This window comes from Crocodylus porosus, unplaced genomic scaffold, assembly GCF_001723895.1.
Source record: "Crocodylus porosus isolate Cpor-Errol unplaced genomic scaffold, CroPor_comp1, whole genome shotgun sequence".
NCBI lineage: Eukaryota > Metazoa > Chordata > Crocodylia > Crocodylidae > Crocodylus > Crocodylus porosus.
Genome location: NW_017728910.1, coordinates 23,346,835 through 23,361,628, shown reverse-complemented (window position 1 = coordinate 23,361,628; position 14,794 = coordinate 23,346,835). Strand labels below are relative to the sequence as shown.

Genomic DNA, 14,794 nt, shown 5'->3' with positions numbered 1-14,794 from the left:
GTCGGCGCGGCCCTGCTCTCCTGCGCCGCTGGCCCGGCCGCGCTGCCCAAGCAGCGAGCGGACGCCGGCGCCGTGCCGCAGGGAAACCAGGCGCGGGGCGGAGAAGCGGAAGGCCCTCGGCCACGGGGGCCCGGGCAGGGCCGGGATGAGGAGCCCAAGCTGGCCCTCCTGCCCGCCACCAGCCCGCCCCACGCCGCCTCTTGTTCCCCAGCCAGCTACTCCCGCGTGGGACGCGCTCGGGTCCCGTGGCTGGAGCACAGGCCTGGGGGGCAGGAGCCCCCTGGGAGACCTCAAGCCTGCCCCATCTGGCACCAGGTGCTGCTACAACACCCCCCACCCCCGTCACCGCCAGGAAGATGCGCTGGCTCAGTGCAGGTCCGGACTCCCCGCTCGGCCACAGGCACACGCTACTACTCTGGGGAGCTGGGGGGGGTTGTGCCCCCCTCTCCCAGGGGAAAAGCAGTCCTGGCTTTAAAGGGCTGTGGCCTGTGCACAAGGCTGGCAGGGGTGGGTGGTCTGTGCCCAAAGCTCCCGGCTGCAAGGTGGGGGCAGGAGGGAGCGGAGCTGGGAAACCCAACTCCTGCCCTCCCCATCCCCCATCCCCTGCTCCAGCCGGGCCTGACATCCTGTCCTGCCATGGGTGTGTGGCCATATCCTGCCCTCCAGCCCTCAGGGCAGGGCTCAGCCCAGCCTCTTCCTCATAGCAGGCAAGAGGAAGCAGCGGAGCTGAGCGGGCAGGAGGGGCAGAGCAGGGCGTCTCAGGTGCTGGCCTGGTGCCCAGCACCGTGTAGGACAGCTCCACCCATCCAGGCGGGGGGCTGTGACAAGCAGGACGCAGCAGCTCAGGCCACAGGCCCCTTCAGGGCCGGGGTGGGGGGGCCAGACAGTGAGCAGGGCCAGGGGTCTGGGCAGGGGAAGACAAGGGGGTTCAGTCTTACCTGCCCCGGGACTCAGCCCCCAGCATTATTGCCACCTGCTCTGGCTGTGGAAGTGTCCTGGGCTGCTGCTGCTCAGACAGAGATATGGGGGGGGGCATGTTTTGTCCATTAAAAGGACACCCCAAGTTATGCTGCTGAACATGGCAGTGCCGGTGGTGCAGCAGGGACCCATCCGACCCCCCAGCCGTGCCCAGGAGCCCCACCCAGGCATGGGGGGGGAGAGTGTGTAGGATCCCAGCTGCTGGGCCAGGGGTGCTTGGCTCCACAGGCCATGGGATCTCTCTGACTGGACGCTGCTGGGGACACTGTCTCTCACCCCGTTCTCACTAAGAAACTGGGGGCTGTGGTGTTGACACCCGCACAGTCAGATGTGTCGCCAACTGGCTGGAGGGCCGCACCCAGAGGGTGGTGGTGGAGGGGTCCTTCATAACCTGGAGGGACGTGGGCAGTGGGGTCCCCCAGGGCTCGGTCCTCGGGCCCGCGCTGTTTAACATCTTCATCAGTGATTTGGACGAGGGGGTAAAAAGCACCCTGTTCAAATTTGCTGATGCCACTAAGATGTGGGGGGACATGGGCACAGTGGCAGGATGCAACAGACTACAATCAGACCTAGACAGGTCACAGGGGTGGGCGGACGAGAATAGGATGGGATTTAACACTGACAAGTGCAAGGTGCTGTACCTGGGGGGGAACAACCGGTACCATACCTACAGGCTGGGGACTCCCTTCTCGTCAGTGCTGAGGTGGAAAAGGATCTGGGGGTCATCATTGACGCCAAGATGAACGTGGGCCGGCAGTGTGGGGACGCGGTCAGGAAGGTCAACCGCATCTTGTCCTGCATCCACAGATGCATCTCGAGCAGGTCCAGGGAGGCGATCCTCCCCCTCTATGTGGCACTGGTCAGGCCGCAGCTGGAGCACTGCGTCCAGTGCCAGGCACCGCACGTCAGGAGGGATGTGGACAACATGGAGAGGGTCCAGAGGAGGCCACTCGCATGGTCAGGGGGCAGCAGGGCAGGCCCTACGAGGAGAGGCGACGGGACCTGAACCTGTTCAGCCTCCACAAGAGAAGGCCGAGGGGGATCTAGTGGCCTGTTACAAACTAGTCAGGGGGACCAGCAGGCACTGGGGGAGTCCCTGTTCCCCCGAGCACTGCCAGGAGTGACCAGGAATAACGGTCACAAGCTGGCAGAGGGTAGATATCAGGAGGCACGACTTCACGGTCAGGGTGGCTAGGATCTGGGACCAACTTCCAAGAGAAGTGGTGCTGGCTCCTACCCTGGGGGGCTTTAAGAGGAGGCTGGACGAACACCTTGCTTGGGTTGTCTGACCCCAATAATCCTTCCTGCCATGGCAGGGGGTCGGACTCGATGATCTGCTCAGGTCCTTTCCGACCCGACCGACTATGAAACGATGACACCTGTGCTCCTCGCCAGTTAGGTTAGTGAATGGACAAAGCTAGCCCTGGAGCAGAGGCCAGGGGGTGACTGCAAGGGGAAAGGCAGGGGCAGGGTGGGGACTGTGGCTCTGGCCTGCTGGCCAAACCCAGGGCCAGTCCCCCCATGGTGCCGCAGGCCTGCCATGGAGGAGCATCCTGGGAAGGCGGGGGTGCAGCGGGCCCTCACCCTCACTTGCACCCAGCAGCAGAGGACAGGCAACCTATTGCCCCTTCACAGGGTGCATGCTGGGATAGGGGTGGGAGCATCAGGCACCTGGGAAGAGGGCCAGGACCCTCTGTCCTGGGGGCTCAGACAAGCGCGTGGGGCACCCCAAAACTTACCAGCCCAGCATCCTCTGGTGTGGCTGCACTGAGACCCAGTCTTGCTTGCCCAGCCCCATCACCATCGTAGGGGCGCACCGGGAGCAGGCAGCCAGCTCGGGCAGTCGCCACCCTGCTGAGGTGAAGTCAGGAGCAGCTAGGGCCCAGCCCCAGAGACTGCCAAAACCGCCCCCATCTCCCCCCTCCAGAGGGGCTTACGTGCCCTGGCGGGGCTGGCGGCCAGCCGAAGACGGACAATGCGGAGGCAGCAGCAGCAGTGCGGGGCCTTTCATCCTTCCCTGCGCCCGGACCCGGTGCCAGCCGCTCTGCTCTGCTCGCTCACGCGGCAATTACCGCGCTTTGATCCGCTGAGATGCGCCCATTGTCAGGGACTCTATGGGGCCATTAGGGCCCTGCCAGGCAAGGGCCCGATCAGCTGGCTGGGGGCGGGGGTTGATGGGAGAGGACAGGGGCCCCTGGAGCAACCAGGGCCAGGAGCAATGTAGGGCTGGGGCGCCATGCCTAGCACATGGGGGCACAGCCCTGCCCCCGCCTTCCCGCAAGGAGAGGCAGGAGCCGGGGCCACAAGCCTGCGAGCCCAGCCAGCCGGCCTGGGGGGGATGCCGGCAGGAGCCGGGCAGACTGGAGCAGCCGCAGAGCAGGCGGGCGGCGGGGGCCAGCGGGAGGGAGCTGGGTGCCCACCGTTGCACCCAGCCGCTCATCAGGGCCGTCCTAGACAGATGCGAGCCCAGGCCGGCTGAGGCGAACCTGGCTGCCTGCTTCTCTGGTCCCCCACAGCGCCAGCAGGCCTGGGGCGACCATGGCGGGCTGAGCCAGGGAGAAGGGCGTGGGCACAGGGCACCAGCCCGGGCATCAGGCTCCTGGGGGAGCTCACAGCAGCTCTCACACAAGCAAAGGAGAAGTGGCTCTAGCCGCCACACTGAGCACAGCCCACGCCCACGAGCCAGACCGCAGCAACACGGGCAGACGGGGCAGCTCAGCTCCCCCAGCCCGCCGTGCAGCAGACCACGGGAGCAGCCGGGCCAGAGGCACGGGCGGTGGGCTCCTGCCCTCAGGGATGCCGGCAGGGGCCAGGATCTGTCTGGGAAGAGCTAGGACCCGGCTGGGCGGCCTGAAGGCTGTGGGCAGCTGAGGAGAGGCAGCCTGGCGTCCCCAAGGGCCAGAGGTGACGGCTCCGTGGAGCGGTCAGCAGTGGTGGACAGAAGATGGAGGCTGGAGACAAGCCCCCAGACCAGCCCGGGAGAGGCTGGGGGGTCTTTGGGGCAGGAGGGTGCAAGAACAGAGCAGCCCCCCACCACAGAGGTGCGAAGGGGCAGCTGGGCCGCGGGGGCGCTCTCCGGGGACGGCCGAAACAATGGGGCGTTTGAAGACGAGAACGGCCCCGCGGCCTCCGGGAAGGTCGAGAACAAAGGGCAGTGCCGCACAATGGGCTTGCCGGGGGGCCGGTGGGAACCAGGCCTGGGCCCGGCCTTCATTAGCAGCGCAGCGGGGGAGCAAGCGTGGGCCGGGCCCGGGCCTAGCTGGGGTTCAGCAGGTCTCCCCCCGAAGCCTGCTCCTTGGGCGCCCCACGGCAGAGCTGCTCAGCACCGAGGGCTCTGGCAAGACACGGGGCCTGGCCGGGCGCGCAGCCAGGTGCCCTCGGGGAGGGCAGAGCCGTGTGGGTGCTCCCCAACAGGGAGGATCCATCCCAGCCGCTGCACGGCACGGGCTCAGCGCTGGGGGGACCCTGCACGGTCCCTGCTCCCCTAGAAGGGTACACAAGGCCCCCCAGCCCAGCCGGGCCCTCGCTGCCGCCTGCCTTTGAGCTTGCCAGCGGGTCGCACGCTGTGCCAACGCGCAATGGCCGAGCACGTGATGAGCCAGCCCAGCCCGATTTGGTGGCAAGCCTGCCCCCTCCCCCCCGACGCTCCCCAAAGCCTCACGTCTGGACCGGCCGCGGGGCCAGGGGCACTGGGCCGCGAGCGGGCAGCGCTGGGCTGGCATGGCGGGAAGCGTGAAAGTGATCAAGCGAGGCGGGCGGCCTCTGATCATTAGGGAGCCTTTGATGGCTCCGCGCGCTTGGGGCTGCAGACAATGGGCGCATTCAGAGCGGGGAAGCTCACAGACGGCCCCGTGCGCCCGAGCCAGCCAGCCGGGGCCCCGCGCTACCCAGGACCCAAATGGATTCAAACAGGATCGGCCCCGACCCCCCCGTCCTTCCCAGCAGCCGGGCCTGGCATGAATTCAGCTGTTTGTGCGTCCTGCGGCCTGGGAACCGACGGCCCCGTGCCCCCCGTGGCACTGTATATATACACAACGCCACTCGCCCCGACCCATTGTTCCACTGTCACGGTCAGCGCCGGCAGCCAGGAGACGAGAGCAGAGCGGGAGGGAAGGAGCCAGCCCCAGGCAGCTCCCAGCTCCAGCCAGGCTGGGCCACGACCGCACCCCACTCCCCACCCGCCGCGCCATGCTGCTGCCCCTGCTCTGCCTCCTCCAGCTGGCCACTGGGGCCCCCCTGGGCAGGGAGCTGTACTCGATGCCCGCCAGCGTCCTGCAAGGTGAGTGCAGCCCCCCAGCCGCCAGCATTACCCTCGCCTCCCCGGAGCAGGCCCTGGTGGGCACCTGTCCAAGGGGCTCGTGTGCAAGGGGCTTTGCCCCCAGGGCTGTTTAGCTGCCAAGCGGGGAGGCGGGGGGAGAGCCAGGACTCCTGGGCCTGATTTGGAGAGGGGTGTGCAGGGGATGGTGGGAGCAAGAGGGTGTTGGGATCCCAGCTCCGGCTGGTGAGCAGAGGGAGGGGGCAGAACCGGGACTCCTGGGTTCCTTCCCTGGCGCTAGCAAGGGAGCATGCCCTCACGGAGCAGGGGCTGGACACCAGGACCCCGATGCCAGCTCTGCTGCACGCTCACCCTGACTCCAGGAAGGCCTCTTCGTGCCTCAGTTTCCCCCCTTAGGCAGGCAGGGTGGGCGGGATCCATCTCGCAGAGTCTTTGGGGTCCAGGTGCAGCCCGGGCTGTTCTGCGGATGCAAGTGGGTCCTTTGTGGTAGGGTCTGCAGGGCGTGGGGGATAGGGGGTGGGATGGGACCGTGCAAGGGGGGGAAGGGGGCAGTCACTTTCCCTCCCCTGCATGGGCATCTGCGGCTGCACCAAGAGGGGTGAGTCCCTCCCGAGGCCAAGCCCAACCTCCCCCCACAGCACTCAGCTCCTTCTCCTGGGGGTCGGATTCCCGCCTGAGGGAAAAGGAAGGGCCCAGATCAGGGAGGGGGGCTTGGAGCTGCCCTTTGTAGCCCAGCACCATCCTCTGGGCAAGCATGTGAGGAGCTGAGCAGAGGCAAAAGGCAGCTCAGGCTGATGTGCATGCACATGCACATACATACCACATGCATCATGCACACACACACCGACCGTGGACACAGTTATGCACACGCGAGCACATGCAGATACTCAGAAATACCACCAATGAACACTCAGAAATGTGCATGTACACACACACGCAAATACATATAAACACCACCAATGGATACGCAGAAGGCATCTACACGTGCTGGCTTAAATTTACTGCACAGTAACTTACTGCATAGTATGCAGGAATAGGCCAGCATCTACATGTGAGGTGTTAGAGCACATTAATGCTGTCCGTGGACTGACCAGGGACTAAAGTTAGTCCCAAATCAGTCCACACACACAGTGTTACTGCGCAGTAAGGCACCTACATATGTTACTGCACAGTAACCAATTGGGTGTAAATATACTTGCATGATGCAGATATCACATTTATGCTCAAGCTGGCAAAAGTCGCCATATTTACTGCACAGTACGGGCATGCACTTGTAGACACACGCCCATACTGCACAGTAATTTAGTAAATGCACATGTGTAGATGTGCCCAGAGATTTGCATGTACATGCGTGCACAGCCGCAATGAGTACAGAGATGCACGCATGCTGCAAACAGCTGTGCAAAGGCACGCCCAGTACAAACATCCACACAGCCCCAGGGGCATGAGGTGTAGGGGCTGGCCACTCCCTGCAGCCTCAGCTGGTTCCTGGTTTAGTGCAAACACACGTGGCCGGGGCTGCGTGCCCGAACACAGGCATCTCTGCCCCAGCAGCCCCCACTCGGCTTCCCCCACAGCCTCACATACAGCGCTCGCCCCCGATGCTGCCCCAGCTCCAGGACATGGGAGCCCTGCCGCTGAGAGCTGCGCGCGTGTGCGTGTGTGCACACCAGGCAATGCCCCCATGGCTCAGTGCACACAGCATCCTCCATCCCACATGGGGACCACTCCCTGCCCTCCCTCACTGTGCCTGACCTCATGCCCACCCCCCCACGCGCATGACCCACATGCCACCTCTGTGTCACTCTGGGTGACCCGCTGGACCTGTGCCTTGCTGCTTGGGGACCCATGGCACATGGGTGGCTCCCCGTAGGGTAGTGCTATGGACCAGGGCTTGGGGCTCTGACCCTCCCAGCCCACCAGGCCGGTACTGTGAATGGCCTGAGCAGTGTGCTGGGATCAGGAGGATGCAGCCAACCCCTCCACCCCAGGGCCGCCTGACCCCTCACATGGGCGCACACGGCCCCTCTCCCTGCGGCTGTGCCCCGAGGCGGGCAGCTCCCTGGGGATGCCAAGACCAGAGCCAGGCAGGCACGAACGCCCAGCTCTGTCCCTGCTGGGCCTAGCCACCATGTGAAAGGGCCCCATTCTGCCGTGCGAGTAAGAGGATGTGGAGACAGCCCACGCTCGGCCCTGCGGGAGGGAGAGGGCAGGGTACCGGTGGGAAGGAGTGGTAATCGAGAGCAGCCCCAAGGGCACAGAGAAGGTTTGGCCCCAGTCTGTCCCCTCCCCTGCTGCTCCCTGGCGGTGGCCGAGCTAATCCCCTCCTCTGTGCCGGCAGCACTGTCCAGCCGTGGGACACGGGTGCTGGAGGCAGCGCTGGAAAGCGCGGAGCTGGCGCTGGAAGCTGCGTTGGCGGAGCACAGGCAGCGGCTGCAGGCCTGCGAGACCTGTGGCAACCAGACCCAGCCCTGCCCCCGTGAGTCCAGCCCCTGCCCCCCTGGGGGAGGTGGGGGTAGCGAGGGGGCTCCCATCTCACAGACCCATGGCTTGGGAGCCTGGCTGGGGAATAGCGAGGTGTGGGGTGGGGACAGGGAGTGCCCCCGTCGCAGCGGAGCAGCACTGCCGGACCGTGCCAGCGCCGCCCTGGGCACCGCAGAGCCCTATGCCAGGCCTCCCTGGAGACCCCTCCAGAGCAGCCCGTGCCTGCACCCACAGCAACCCCCCGTCCCCCGGAGACCTCCCAGGAGAACACATCGGGCAATGCCTCCCCCGCTCCTCCTGCAGCCCCTGCGGCCCCTCCGCTGGCCTGGCTGCCCCGGAGCTGCTGCAAACGACTGTGTGCTGCCCTGGGCCTGCAACCCCTATCAGCACCTGTGCCCCCACCCAGGCGGGTGCCCACCACCCCCTGAGGGCTCGGCCTTGCTGCCTGCGCCTGGCACAGTGCAGGAGAGGCTGGACCATGCTTGGGTCTTGCTGGGGATCTCTCTGCCCGTGGCTCTGGGGCTGTATTGGGGGTCTCCTGTGGAAGGGGATGGGTGGGGGCACTGCAGGGTGGGGCACGCGGGTGAGCTGAGTGTGGGTAGGGTTGGGCACACACCCCAGGTCCCAGGTGCCCTGGCTGGACCCCAGACCCAGGCCCCCTGATCCTGGCTGCAGCGCCAGGAGCCCTGCAAGGACAGGCTCCGACTCCTCTCTCCGTGCCTCGCAGGGGTGCAACGCAGCACGGACCTGCCCAACACCCTTGGGGACCAGCCGCTGCCAGGTGAGAGCCACCCCCCGCAGCCCCACGCGTGCGGCAGGGGCCGAGGCTGGGCTGATGACGGTGGCGATGGCCTGTGCATGTGTGCGCGGGGGGGGTTCACTCTGCGGGATGCTCCCATCCCACATGGACGCTGCGTCCTGAGGCCTGCGGGCTTCCCTCCGGCCCCCGCAGCGCTCGGCGTGGGCCAGGGCAGCGCCAGGCCCGAGGCCGCCTGCCGCGGGGGCATGGGGGTCAGCGTCAGCAGCTGCCCCCCCCCCGGGGACCCGGTGGCCTGCGGCCCCAGCGCACACAGGCTCAGCCGCCCGCTCGCCTCGCTAATGGCAATTAAGTTTGACAGCTGCGCGCATGTGGGATGGCACCTCTCGCTGCCACGCGCCGGCTCAGCCCCCCGCCCCGCACCAGCACTAGCACTCGGCTCTAGAGCGACAGGGCCCGCGTGGGGAGACCCCAGGGCCGCAGCCGCAGGTGTGGGGAAGGGGCTGCAGCGCCAGACCGGGGAGCATCGGTCAGGAGCGAAGGGCACCGCCAGGGCGGGGGGCGCATGGGGCTGCGCGTCAGGAGCGAGGGGCACGGCTGCACTGGGCCAAGTCCTGCTCCCCCGTGCCCCGTCCAAGCCCTTCCTTCTCTGTTTTGTCCCCAGGCTTGTGCGGCCACCAGGCACTCGCAGCCCCCACCGTCACAACAGCCAAGGGCAAGATTGTGGGTGGCAGCGTGGCACCCCGCGGGGCCTGGCCTTGGCTGGTGTCTGTGCGGCTGGACGGGGAGCTGATGTGCGGGGGGGTGCTGGTGGCACCCGCCTGGGTCCTCACGGCCGCCCACTGCTTCACCGGGTACGGGGCCAGCGGGGCACGGGCACAGGGGGCAGCTTGTCCGCCCACCCACGGGGCAGTGGGTGCTGGGAGTGCTGCTCCCCAAGGCCCCCTTCACCCAGCTGTCCCATCGGCAGGAACCGGAACGAGTTGGCCTGGACAGTGGTGGTGGGTGACTACGACCTGGGCAAGCAGGACGAGGGCGAGCAGGAGCTGCCCGTCAGCCGCATCATCACCCACCATAAGGTAAACCCCCCCTCCTTGCCCCCCACCCGCCCCCCAGTGCCCTCGCTGCCACCGCCTCTGCTTGCAGTTCAACCCCAAGACCTTCCACGGGGACGTGGCCCTGCTGGAGCTGACGCGCCCACCGGTGCCCACGCCGTGGGTGAGCCCCGTGTGCCTGCCTGATGGCCCCCTGGAGCCTGCCCCGGGCACGCCCTGCTACATCGCTGGCTGGGGCTCCCTCTACGAAGGTGGGTGTGGACACGTGGCCCTGGCCTGAGCCCCGTGGCGCTGGGGTTGGGGCGGCTGCTCCCCGGTGTGACGGGCTCTTGCACCTGCAGAGGGGCCGGCGGCCGAGGTGGTGATGGAGGCCCGGGTGCCCTTGCTGAGCCAGGACGCCTGCCGCGGCGCGCTAGGCCAGGACTTGCTCACCAGCGCCATGTTCTGCGCCGGGTACCTGTCGGGTGGCATCGACTCCTGCCAGGTACCAGGTGGGGAAGGGCCACACTGGGGGTGGAGGGAGAGCAAGGCCATGCGCCATGGGCCATAGGCACTAGGAAGCCCCAGCCAGGACGCCTGGGTCTCTTCGCCGGGTGTCCCCTCACCCTCTGCAGGGGACAAGGTCCCAGGGGACCCCCACCCCCTGCCAACCAGAGATGATGCTCCTGGCCCAGGGAGACTCCGGGGGGCCCTTGACGTGCCAGGACCCCGGGGCGCGGCGCTTTGTGCTCTACGGGATTACATCGTGGGGCGACGGCTGCGGGGAGCGGGGCAAGCCAGGTGTCTACACCCGCGTGGCCGCCTTCGCCGACTGGATCACCCGCCAGATGCAGCGTGAGTGTCACTGCGGGGGGGGCACGGGCTAGGGCAGGGGTGCCTGGGGCAAGCAGGGGACGGGCGCTGCAGGATCCTCAAGCCCTCTAATGCCGAACCCCCCGCCCCCCCAGAGTCACCCGCCAGCCGCGAGCCCAGCTGCCCAGAGCTGCTGGCCCTGCCCCAGCTGCCCACTGAGCGCCAAGCCCCCGAGCGCACCCGCCTCTGCTCCTTCTACGCCCGCAGCTGCGGCCCCCCCACGGCCCAGGAGGCCTGTGCCCGTGCAGCCCAGGAGGCCTGCCAGACCCGGCAGCATCGATGCGGTGAGTGCCGGGGCCTGCCAGCGTGCCAGAGCAGGCCTGGGAAGTGCCCAGCTGCAGCTGAGGGGGTCGCTGACCTGGCCAGGGCTCTGCTCTCTGCCCACCCCCGGGTGCCCTGTGCTGGGGGCACAGCTGGGGGAGCTCTGAGGGATGTGGGGGAGGGGGGCACCGTGGGACACCTGCACCCCCCTGCACCCCCAGAGCTGCGCGCCTATGCCCAGAGACTGCTGGACTTCCTGCGCCGTGCCGAGCAGTTCTTCCAGGCCCGCCTGGACGTCTCCTTCTTCACCCAGGCCCTGCCGCGGGCCCTGGAGCGGCTCTACGCCCACCTCTTCCCTACCCAGCTGCACCGGGTGACTGCAGGTACGGCCCCCCCACCCAGCAGGTGCCCGCTGCCTGACCGCCTACCCCTACACACGGCAAATGCCACTGTCCGACCCTGCCCCAAACCGGGTGGGTGCCCGCTAGCGCTGGGCTGTGGGGGCCTCAGGCTGGTTTCCAAGAGCTGCTCACATCTCCACCTCCCCGAGCCCTGTCCCTGGCAGGCACCTGTCCTTGCTGGGGCACCAGCCCGGTCCCTACACAGGTCAGCCAAGGTGTGGCATAGCCACTGGGCTGGGGGTCCTGCCCGCCCCCCCCCCGGCTGCCAGCTCTGAGCCCTGTGTCAATCCCCCAGAGCAGGCCTCGGACGCAGCTCGGGGAGGACGCGCTGGCCCCGTGAAGCAGGCAGCAGGAGGGATTCAGAGCCCCACACGCAGGTACAGTTATGGGGGCGCAGGGAAGGGGGTAACGCTAGTGCCAGGCACAGGCCAGTGCAACAGGGGCCGCTCCCCGCAGCTTGCAGAGGAAGCAGCCAGCGCCCTGGGCTTGTGCCCAGTCTGGCAGACGCTCAGGGCATGCATAGAGCTGCAGCCGTGGTGCACTGGGGCAATGGAGGGGCAGCCTCTGGGGGGCACAGGAGAGGCAGATGGGGCAGCAGGGAACATAACTCATGGGCCTAGGCACAGGGCAGGGGTCCCAGGTGCTCCTGGCCACGCTCTGCTGGGGCTGGGGCTGGGGCTGGGGCCTCACCCAGCTCCCATTGCAGGGCCGGGCAGCCCCAGGCCCCCAGCCCCAGGCCCCAGCCCCGGGGGCTCCAGCTAGAGGACCAGGTGCAGGAGCTTGGCACTGCAGAGCCAGAGCCGGAGTTGGAGCCACCGCGCGGGGAGGAGCAGCTCGTCCTGCAGGTAACGGGGCAGGGAGCCCACGGCTGCCCCCGACTGCTGCCCCCAGCCCAGGTGGAGCAGAGCCCAATGCGGGGCCACGGCTGCAAGCTCTCTCAGTTCCCAGGGCCAGGTGGGGCTCAGCAGCCTGCCCCGTGGCATTGCACGCATGCTCAGGGGTCTGGGGCTCTGGCCAGGGCCCCTGCATTGGCACTGGCGCTGGACAAGCACCCTTGGGCCCAGAGAGACAACGTGTCCCCTGCCCACCCCGTGGGCCTCCACTACCCAGTCCCAGCTGCCTCAATGCACCCCCCAAGCGCCAGCCCACACCGCATGCTGCTCTGCTCCTCCATCGGCCTCCAGACCAGCCAGCACCCCCCAGCGCCTGCCCCGGCCCACTTTTATAGCCTCTCCTGGGCAGGTGGCCACAGCTGGAGGAGGTAACAAGGCCCTTTCTTAACCCTGTCCAGGCTGCCACTGTGTGTGTGTGTGGGGAGGGGGGGGCGTGTGCCCCATGGCCAGCTCTGCCCCTACCCCTCAGCCCCCTCACATCATCACTGTCTGCCCCACAGGGTGAGGAGCTGCAGGAACATGGCCTTCGGCAGCTGCGGGCCACGCTGGGCTCTCAGCCCTCCCCCCTGGGCACTGCAGAGCCCACCAGTGCCCCTGCCCCAAACCGTAAGCGCTTGGAGGGTGTCTGTGGGGGGGCATTGGGGCACGGCAGCCAGCTGAGGGCGGCAGGGGCATGGCCGTGCTGGGTGAGAGCTGGTTGCACTGTGCTCCCTGCCCTGGCACCACCACGCTGCCCTGCCCGGCTCCGGTGGGGGCAGAGGGCCGCCCTCTCCCACCGGGTTATTTGACCCCCTTTGTCTGTGGCAGGACCTGCAGTCCCGGGGGGCCGCCCCACACGGGAGAAGCGAGGGCTCCGGGGTGACGTCGCAGGGGACGAGGCAGTGGGCGACGGCCGAGGTAGGCGCAGCCCCTGGCCCAGGAGACCAGCCCAGGATGCCTCACCTGGCCTCTGCCTGGTGCCCTGCGCTGGCAGGGCTGCAGGGGTCTAGGCCCAAGCCCCCGCTGCCCCAGGGCCGATGCTGGCAGCTCAGCTTCCCTTCTCGCCAGGCATCCAGGTGCACCCCACCATGAGAGCTGGGGGCAGGCTCACCGTCCCCCAGCTCAGTACATCTGTGCCCTGTTATCAGTGGCTGTGTCTCACCCCAGAGGTGGCTGCTGTGAAGCCCCCTACCCCCGGGAGAAGGGTAGCTCCCAGCCTGGCTTGGCTGGGGGCCGGCACACCCTGATCCCTGCGCTCTCTGCCACGGTGCAGGCTGCCTGGGGCTGGCCGAGGCAGCGCGGCGCGTCCAAGCCGTGCGGGAGCTGTACCGCTGGGTGCTGCAGGTGCCAGACGGGGACCTGGCCATGACCTTCCAGGAGGTGAGTGCCCGCCCTGCCGCCCGGCACCGGGCACTGCCCGCCTGGAGCTACTCTGGCTTGCGGTGCAAGCAGGGCCCAGTGCATGTGGGGATCCCCCCGCCCTGGGGTGGGCGCAGTGCCCTTTGCCCTGCTCCAGAGCCTGGTCCCCATCTTGGGCTGGGTGAGGTTAACCCTCCAGCTCAAGCCCAGCAGGCCCTGCTGCCACCCTACTGCCTCCTGGGTTCGAGCCCCCCACCCAGGCTTGCAAGGGGGCTTCTCTTCCTGTCCCGAACATTGCAGGGCAGGTCCCCAGCTGCAGTGTTGCACCCGGAGCGGGCGGCCTCGCAGTGCTAGACGGAGGGGTGGGGGGCAGGGGCGCAGGCTTGCTGGCTCGCACTCCCCAGTGCGGAGCACCCTGCGCGTGCCCCCAGCTCTCACGCCTCCCTCCCTCCCTCCCCTCCCCTCAGATCCTGGTGGACGTGGGCTCCAAGAACACCAAGGGGCTGTGCAGGGCGCAGGTCCGGGCCACGGTCGGTGGCAGGGCCGTGGCCTTCCCCGGCCTCGTGGGGCTGGACAGTGACTCGCTGCACCGCAGCATGCCAGGCCTGGTGGCCGCCGCGCTGGAGACCTTGAAAACCTAACAGGGACCCTGAGGCTGGGTGTTGCCCCCTGCCCCACTGGGCCTGGGGCAGGATGAGGCCAGGCAGGGGTGTCCCCTGGAGATGGAGAACTGAGCGGGCTGAGGCTGGGCCAGCCAGGACTGGACCCTCCAGCCAGGCACACTGCAGAGTCTGGCACCGTCCAGCACGCCTACCCCAGCAGCAAGGCGAAGGCGTGGGGAGGGTGCAGGGGACATGGGGAGAGCACAAGTGGCGGAGGCAAGCCCCTTGGGGCGAACACTGCCTTGGCCACCGGCCCCGCAAGGGTGGAGCAGGCCTGAGCGGTACACCCCGGGACCGAGGACCCCCCTGGCGCTGGCTCCTGGCTTCTCAGCAGCCTCCCTGTAGCCCCGGCTGCCCCACGCCCCAGCATCAGCCGGAGCAGGTGACTCTTTGCTGGCTGACAGAGGCCCCGTCCCCTCACTTCCCCGCAGGCTTTGGGTACCAGGCTCCCCTGCGCTCCCTGCCTTGCAGGGCCAGGAGGCCAAGCACAGCACGGACCCCAGCCCCCTGTGCCCGCACTGCCCCGGCGCCAGGCCTGGGCATGGGGACAGACCACGCTCCCACTGTCTGCAAGCCCTGGGCTCCTCTCCTCAGGCTGGCCTCCCTGCCTGGCCTTAGCTACAGCCCTTCTGCTGCTCTGCCTCAGTTTCCCCATCTGTAAAAGGGCCCCAGATCTGCCTCCTAGGGGCAGGGCAGCTGGCTCCACCTCCACATGCTGATGGCAGGAGTGGGGCAGCTAGGACAACTCATCCCTCCACAGAGTCTCCCTCGGCCGACACATAGGGCCTATTTATTTGTACAGAGAATGGTTTATTTTTAAATAAATGCGTATTTTAT

The 14,794-nt window shown here is 67.7% G+C and overlaps 2 protein-coding genes and 1 long non-coding RNA gene across 3 annotated transcripts; all 3 read left to right on the top strand.

Moving 5' to 3' along the window:
* The first annotated feature begins 5,235 nt into the window (after nucleotides 1-5,235).
* LOC109308283 (serine protease 56-like) lies at nucleotides 5,236-10,416 on the top strand. Its single transcript, XM_019532528.1, has 8 exons — nucleotides 5,236-5,257; nucleotides 7,596-7,733; nucleotides 8,466-8,519; nucleotides 9,160-9,349; nucleotides 9,466-9,574; nucleotides 9,642-9,801; nucleotides 9,892-10,034; nucleotides 10,225-10,416. The coding sequence occupies exons 1-8, from the start codon at nucleotides 5,236-5,238 to the stop codon at nucleotides 10,414-10,416; spliced, it is 1,008 nt and encodes a 335-aa protein (XP_019388073.1).
* Nucleotides 10,417-10,508: 92 nt separating this feature from the next.
* On the top strand, nucleotides 10,509-11,898 carry LOC109308514. The gene is made up of 4 exons (XR_002100630.1): nucleotides 10,509-10,686; nucleotides 10,885-11,046; nucleotides 11,360-11,441; nucleotides 11,771-11,898. It is a non-coding gene; the product is annotated as an uncharacterized LOC109308514 (long non-coding RNA).
* Nucleotides 11,899-12,218: 320 nt separating this feature from the next.
* LOC109308282 (serine protease 56-like) lies at nucleotides 12,219-14,776 on the top strand. Its single transcript, XM_019532527.1, has 5 exons — nucleotides 12,219-12,272; nucleotides 12,458-12,563; nucleotides 12,765-12,854; nucleotides 13,210-13,316; nucleotides 13,763-14,776. Exons 1-5 carry the CDS (start codon nucleotides 12,219-12,221, stop codon nucleotides 13,934-13,936), a joined length of 531 nt encoding a protein of 176 aa, XP_019388072.1. The 3' UTR covers nucleotides 13,937-14,776.
* The last annotated feature ends 18 nt before the right edge of the window (nucleotides 14,777-14,794 follow it).

Coding starts and splice junctions, on each gene's coding strand:
- LOC109308283 (XM_019532528.1), top strand. CDS start 5,236: ATGCCCGCCAGCGTCCTGCAAG. Junction 8,520..9,159: donor TGGGGACCAGCCGCTGCCAG/GTGAGAGCCACC, acceptor TTTTGTCCCCAG/GCTTGTGCGGCCACCAGGCA. Junction 9,575..9,641: donor GCATCATCACCCACCATAAG/GTAAACCCCCCC, acceptor CTCTGCTTGCAG/TTCAACCCCAAGACCTTCCA.
- LOC109308282 (XM_019532527.1), top strand. CDS start 12,219: ATGCTGCTCTGCTCCTCCATCGGCCTCCAGACCAGCCAGCACCCCCCA. Junction 12,855..13,209: donor GGCAGTGGGCGACGGCCGAG/GTAGGCGCAGCC, acceptor GCCACGGTGCAG/GCTGCCTGGGGCTGGCCGAG. Junction 13,317..13,762: donor TGGCCATGACCTTCCAGGAG/GTGAGTGCCCGC, acceptor CCCTCCCCTCAG/ATCCTGGTGGACGTGGGCTC.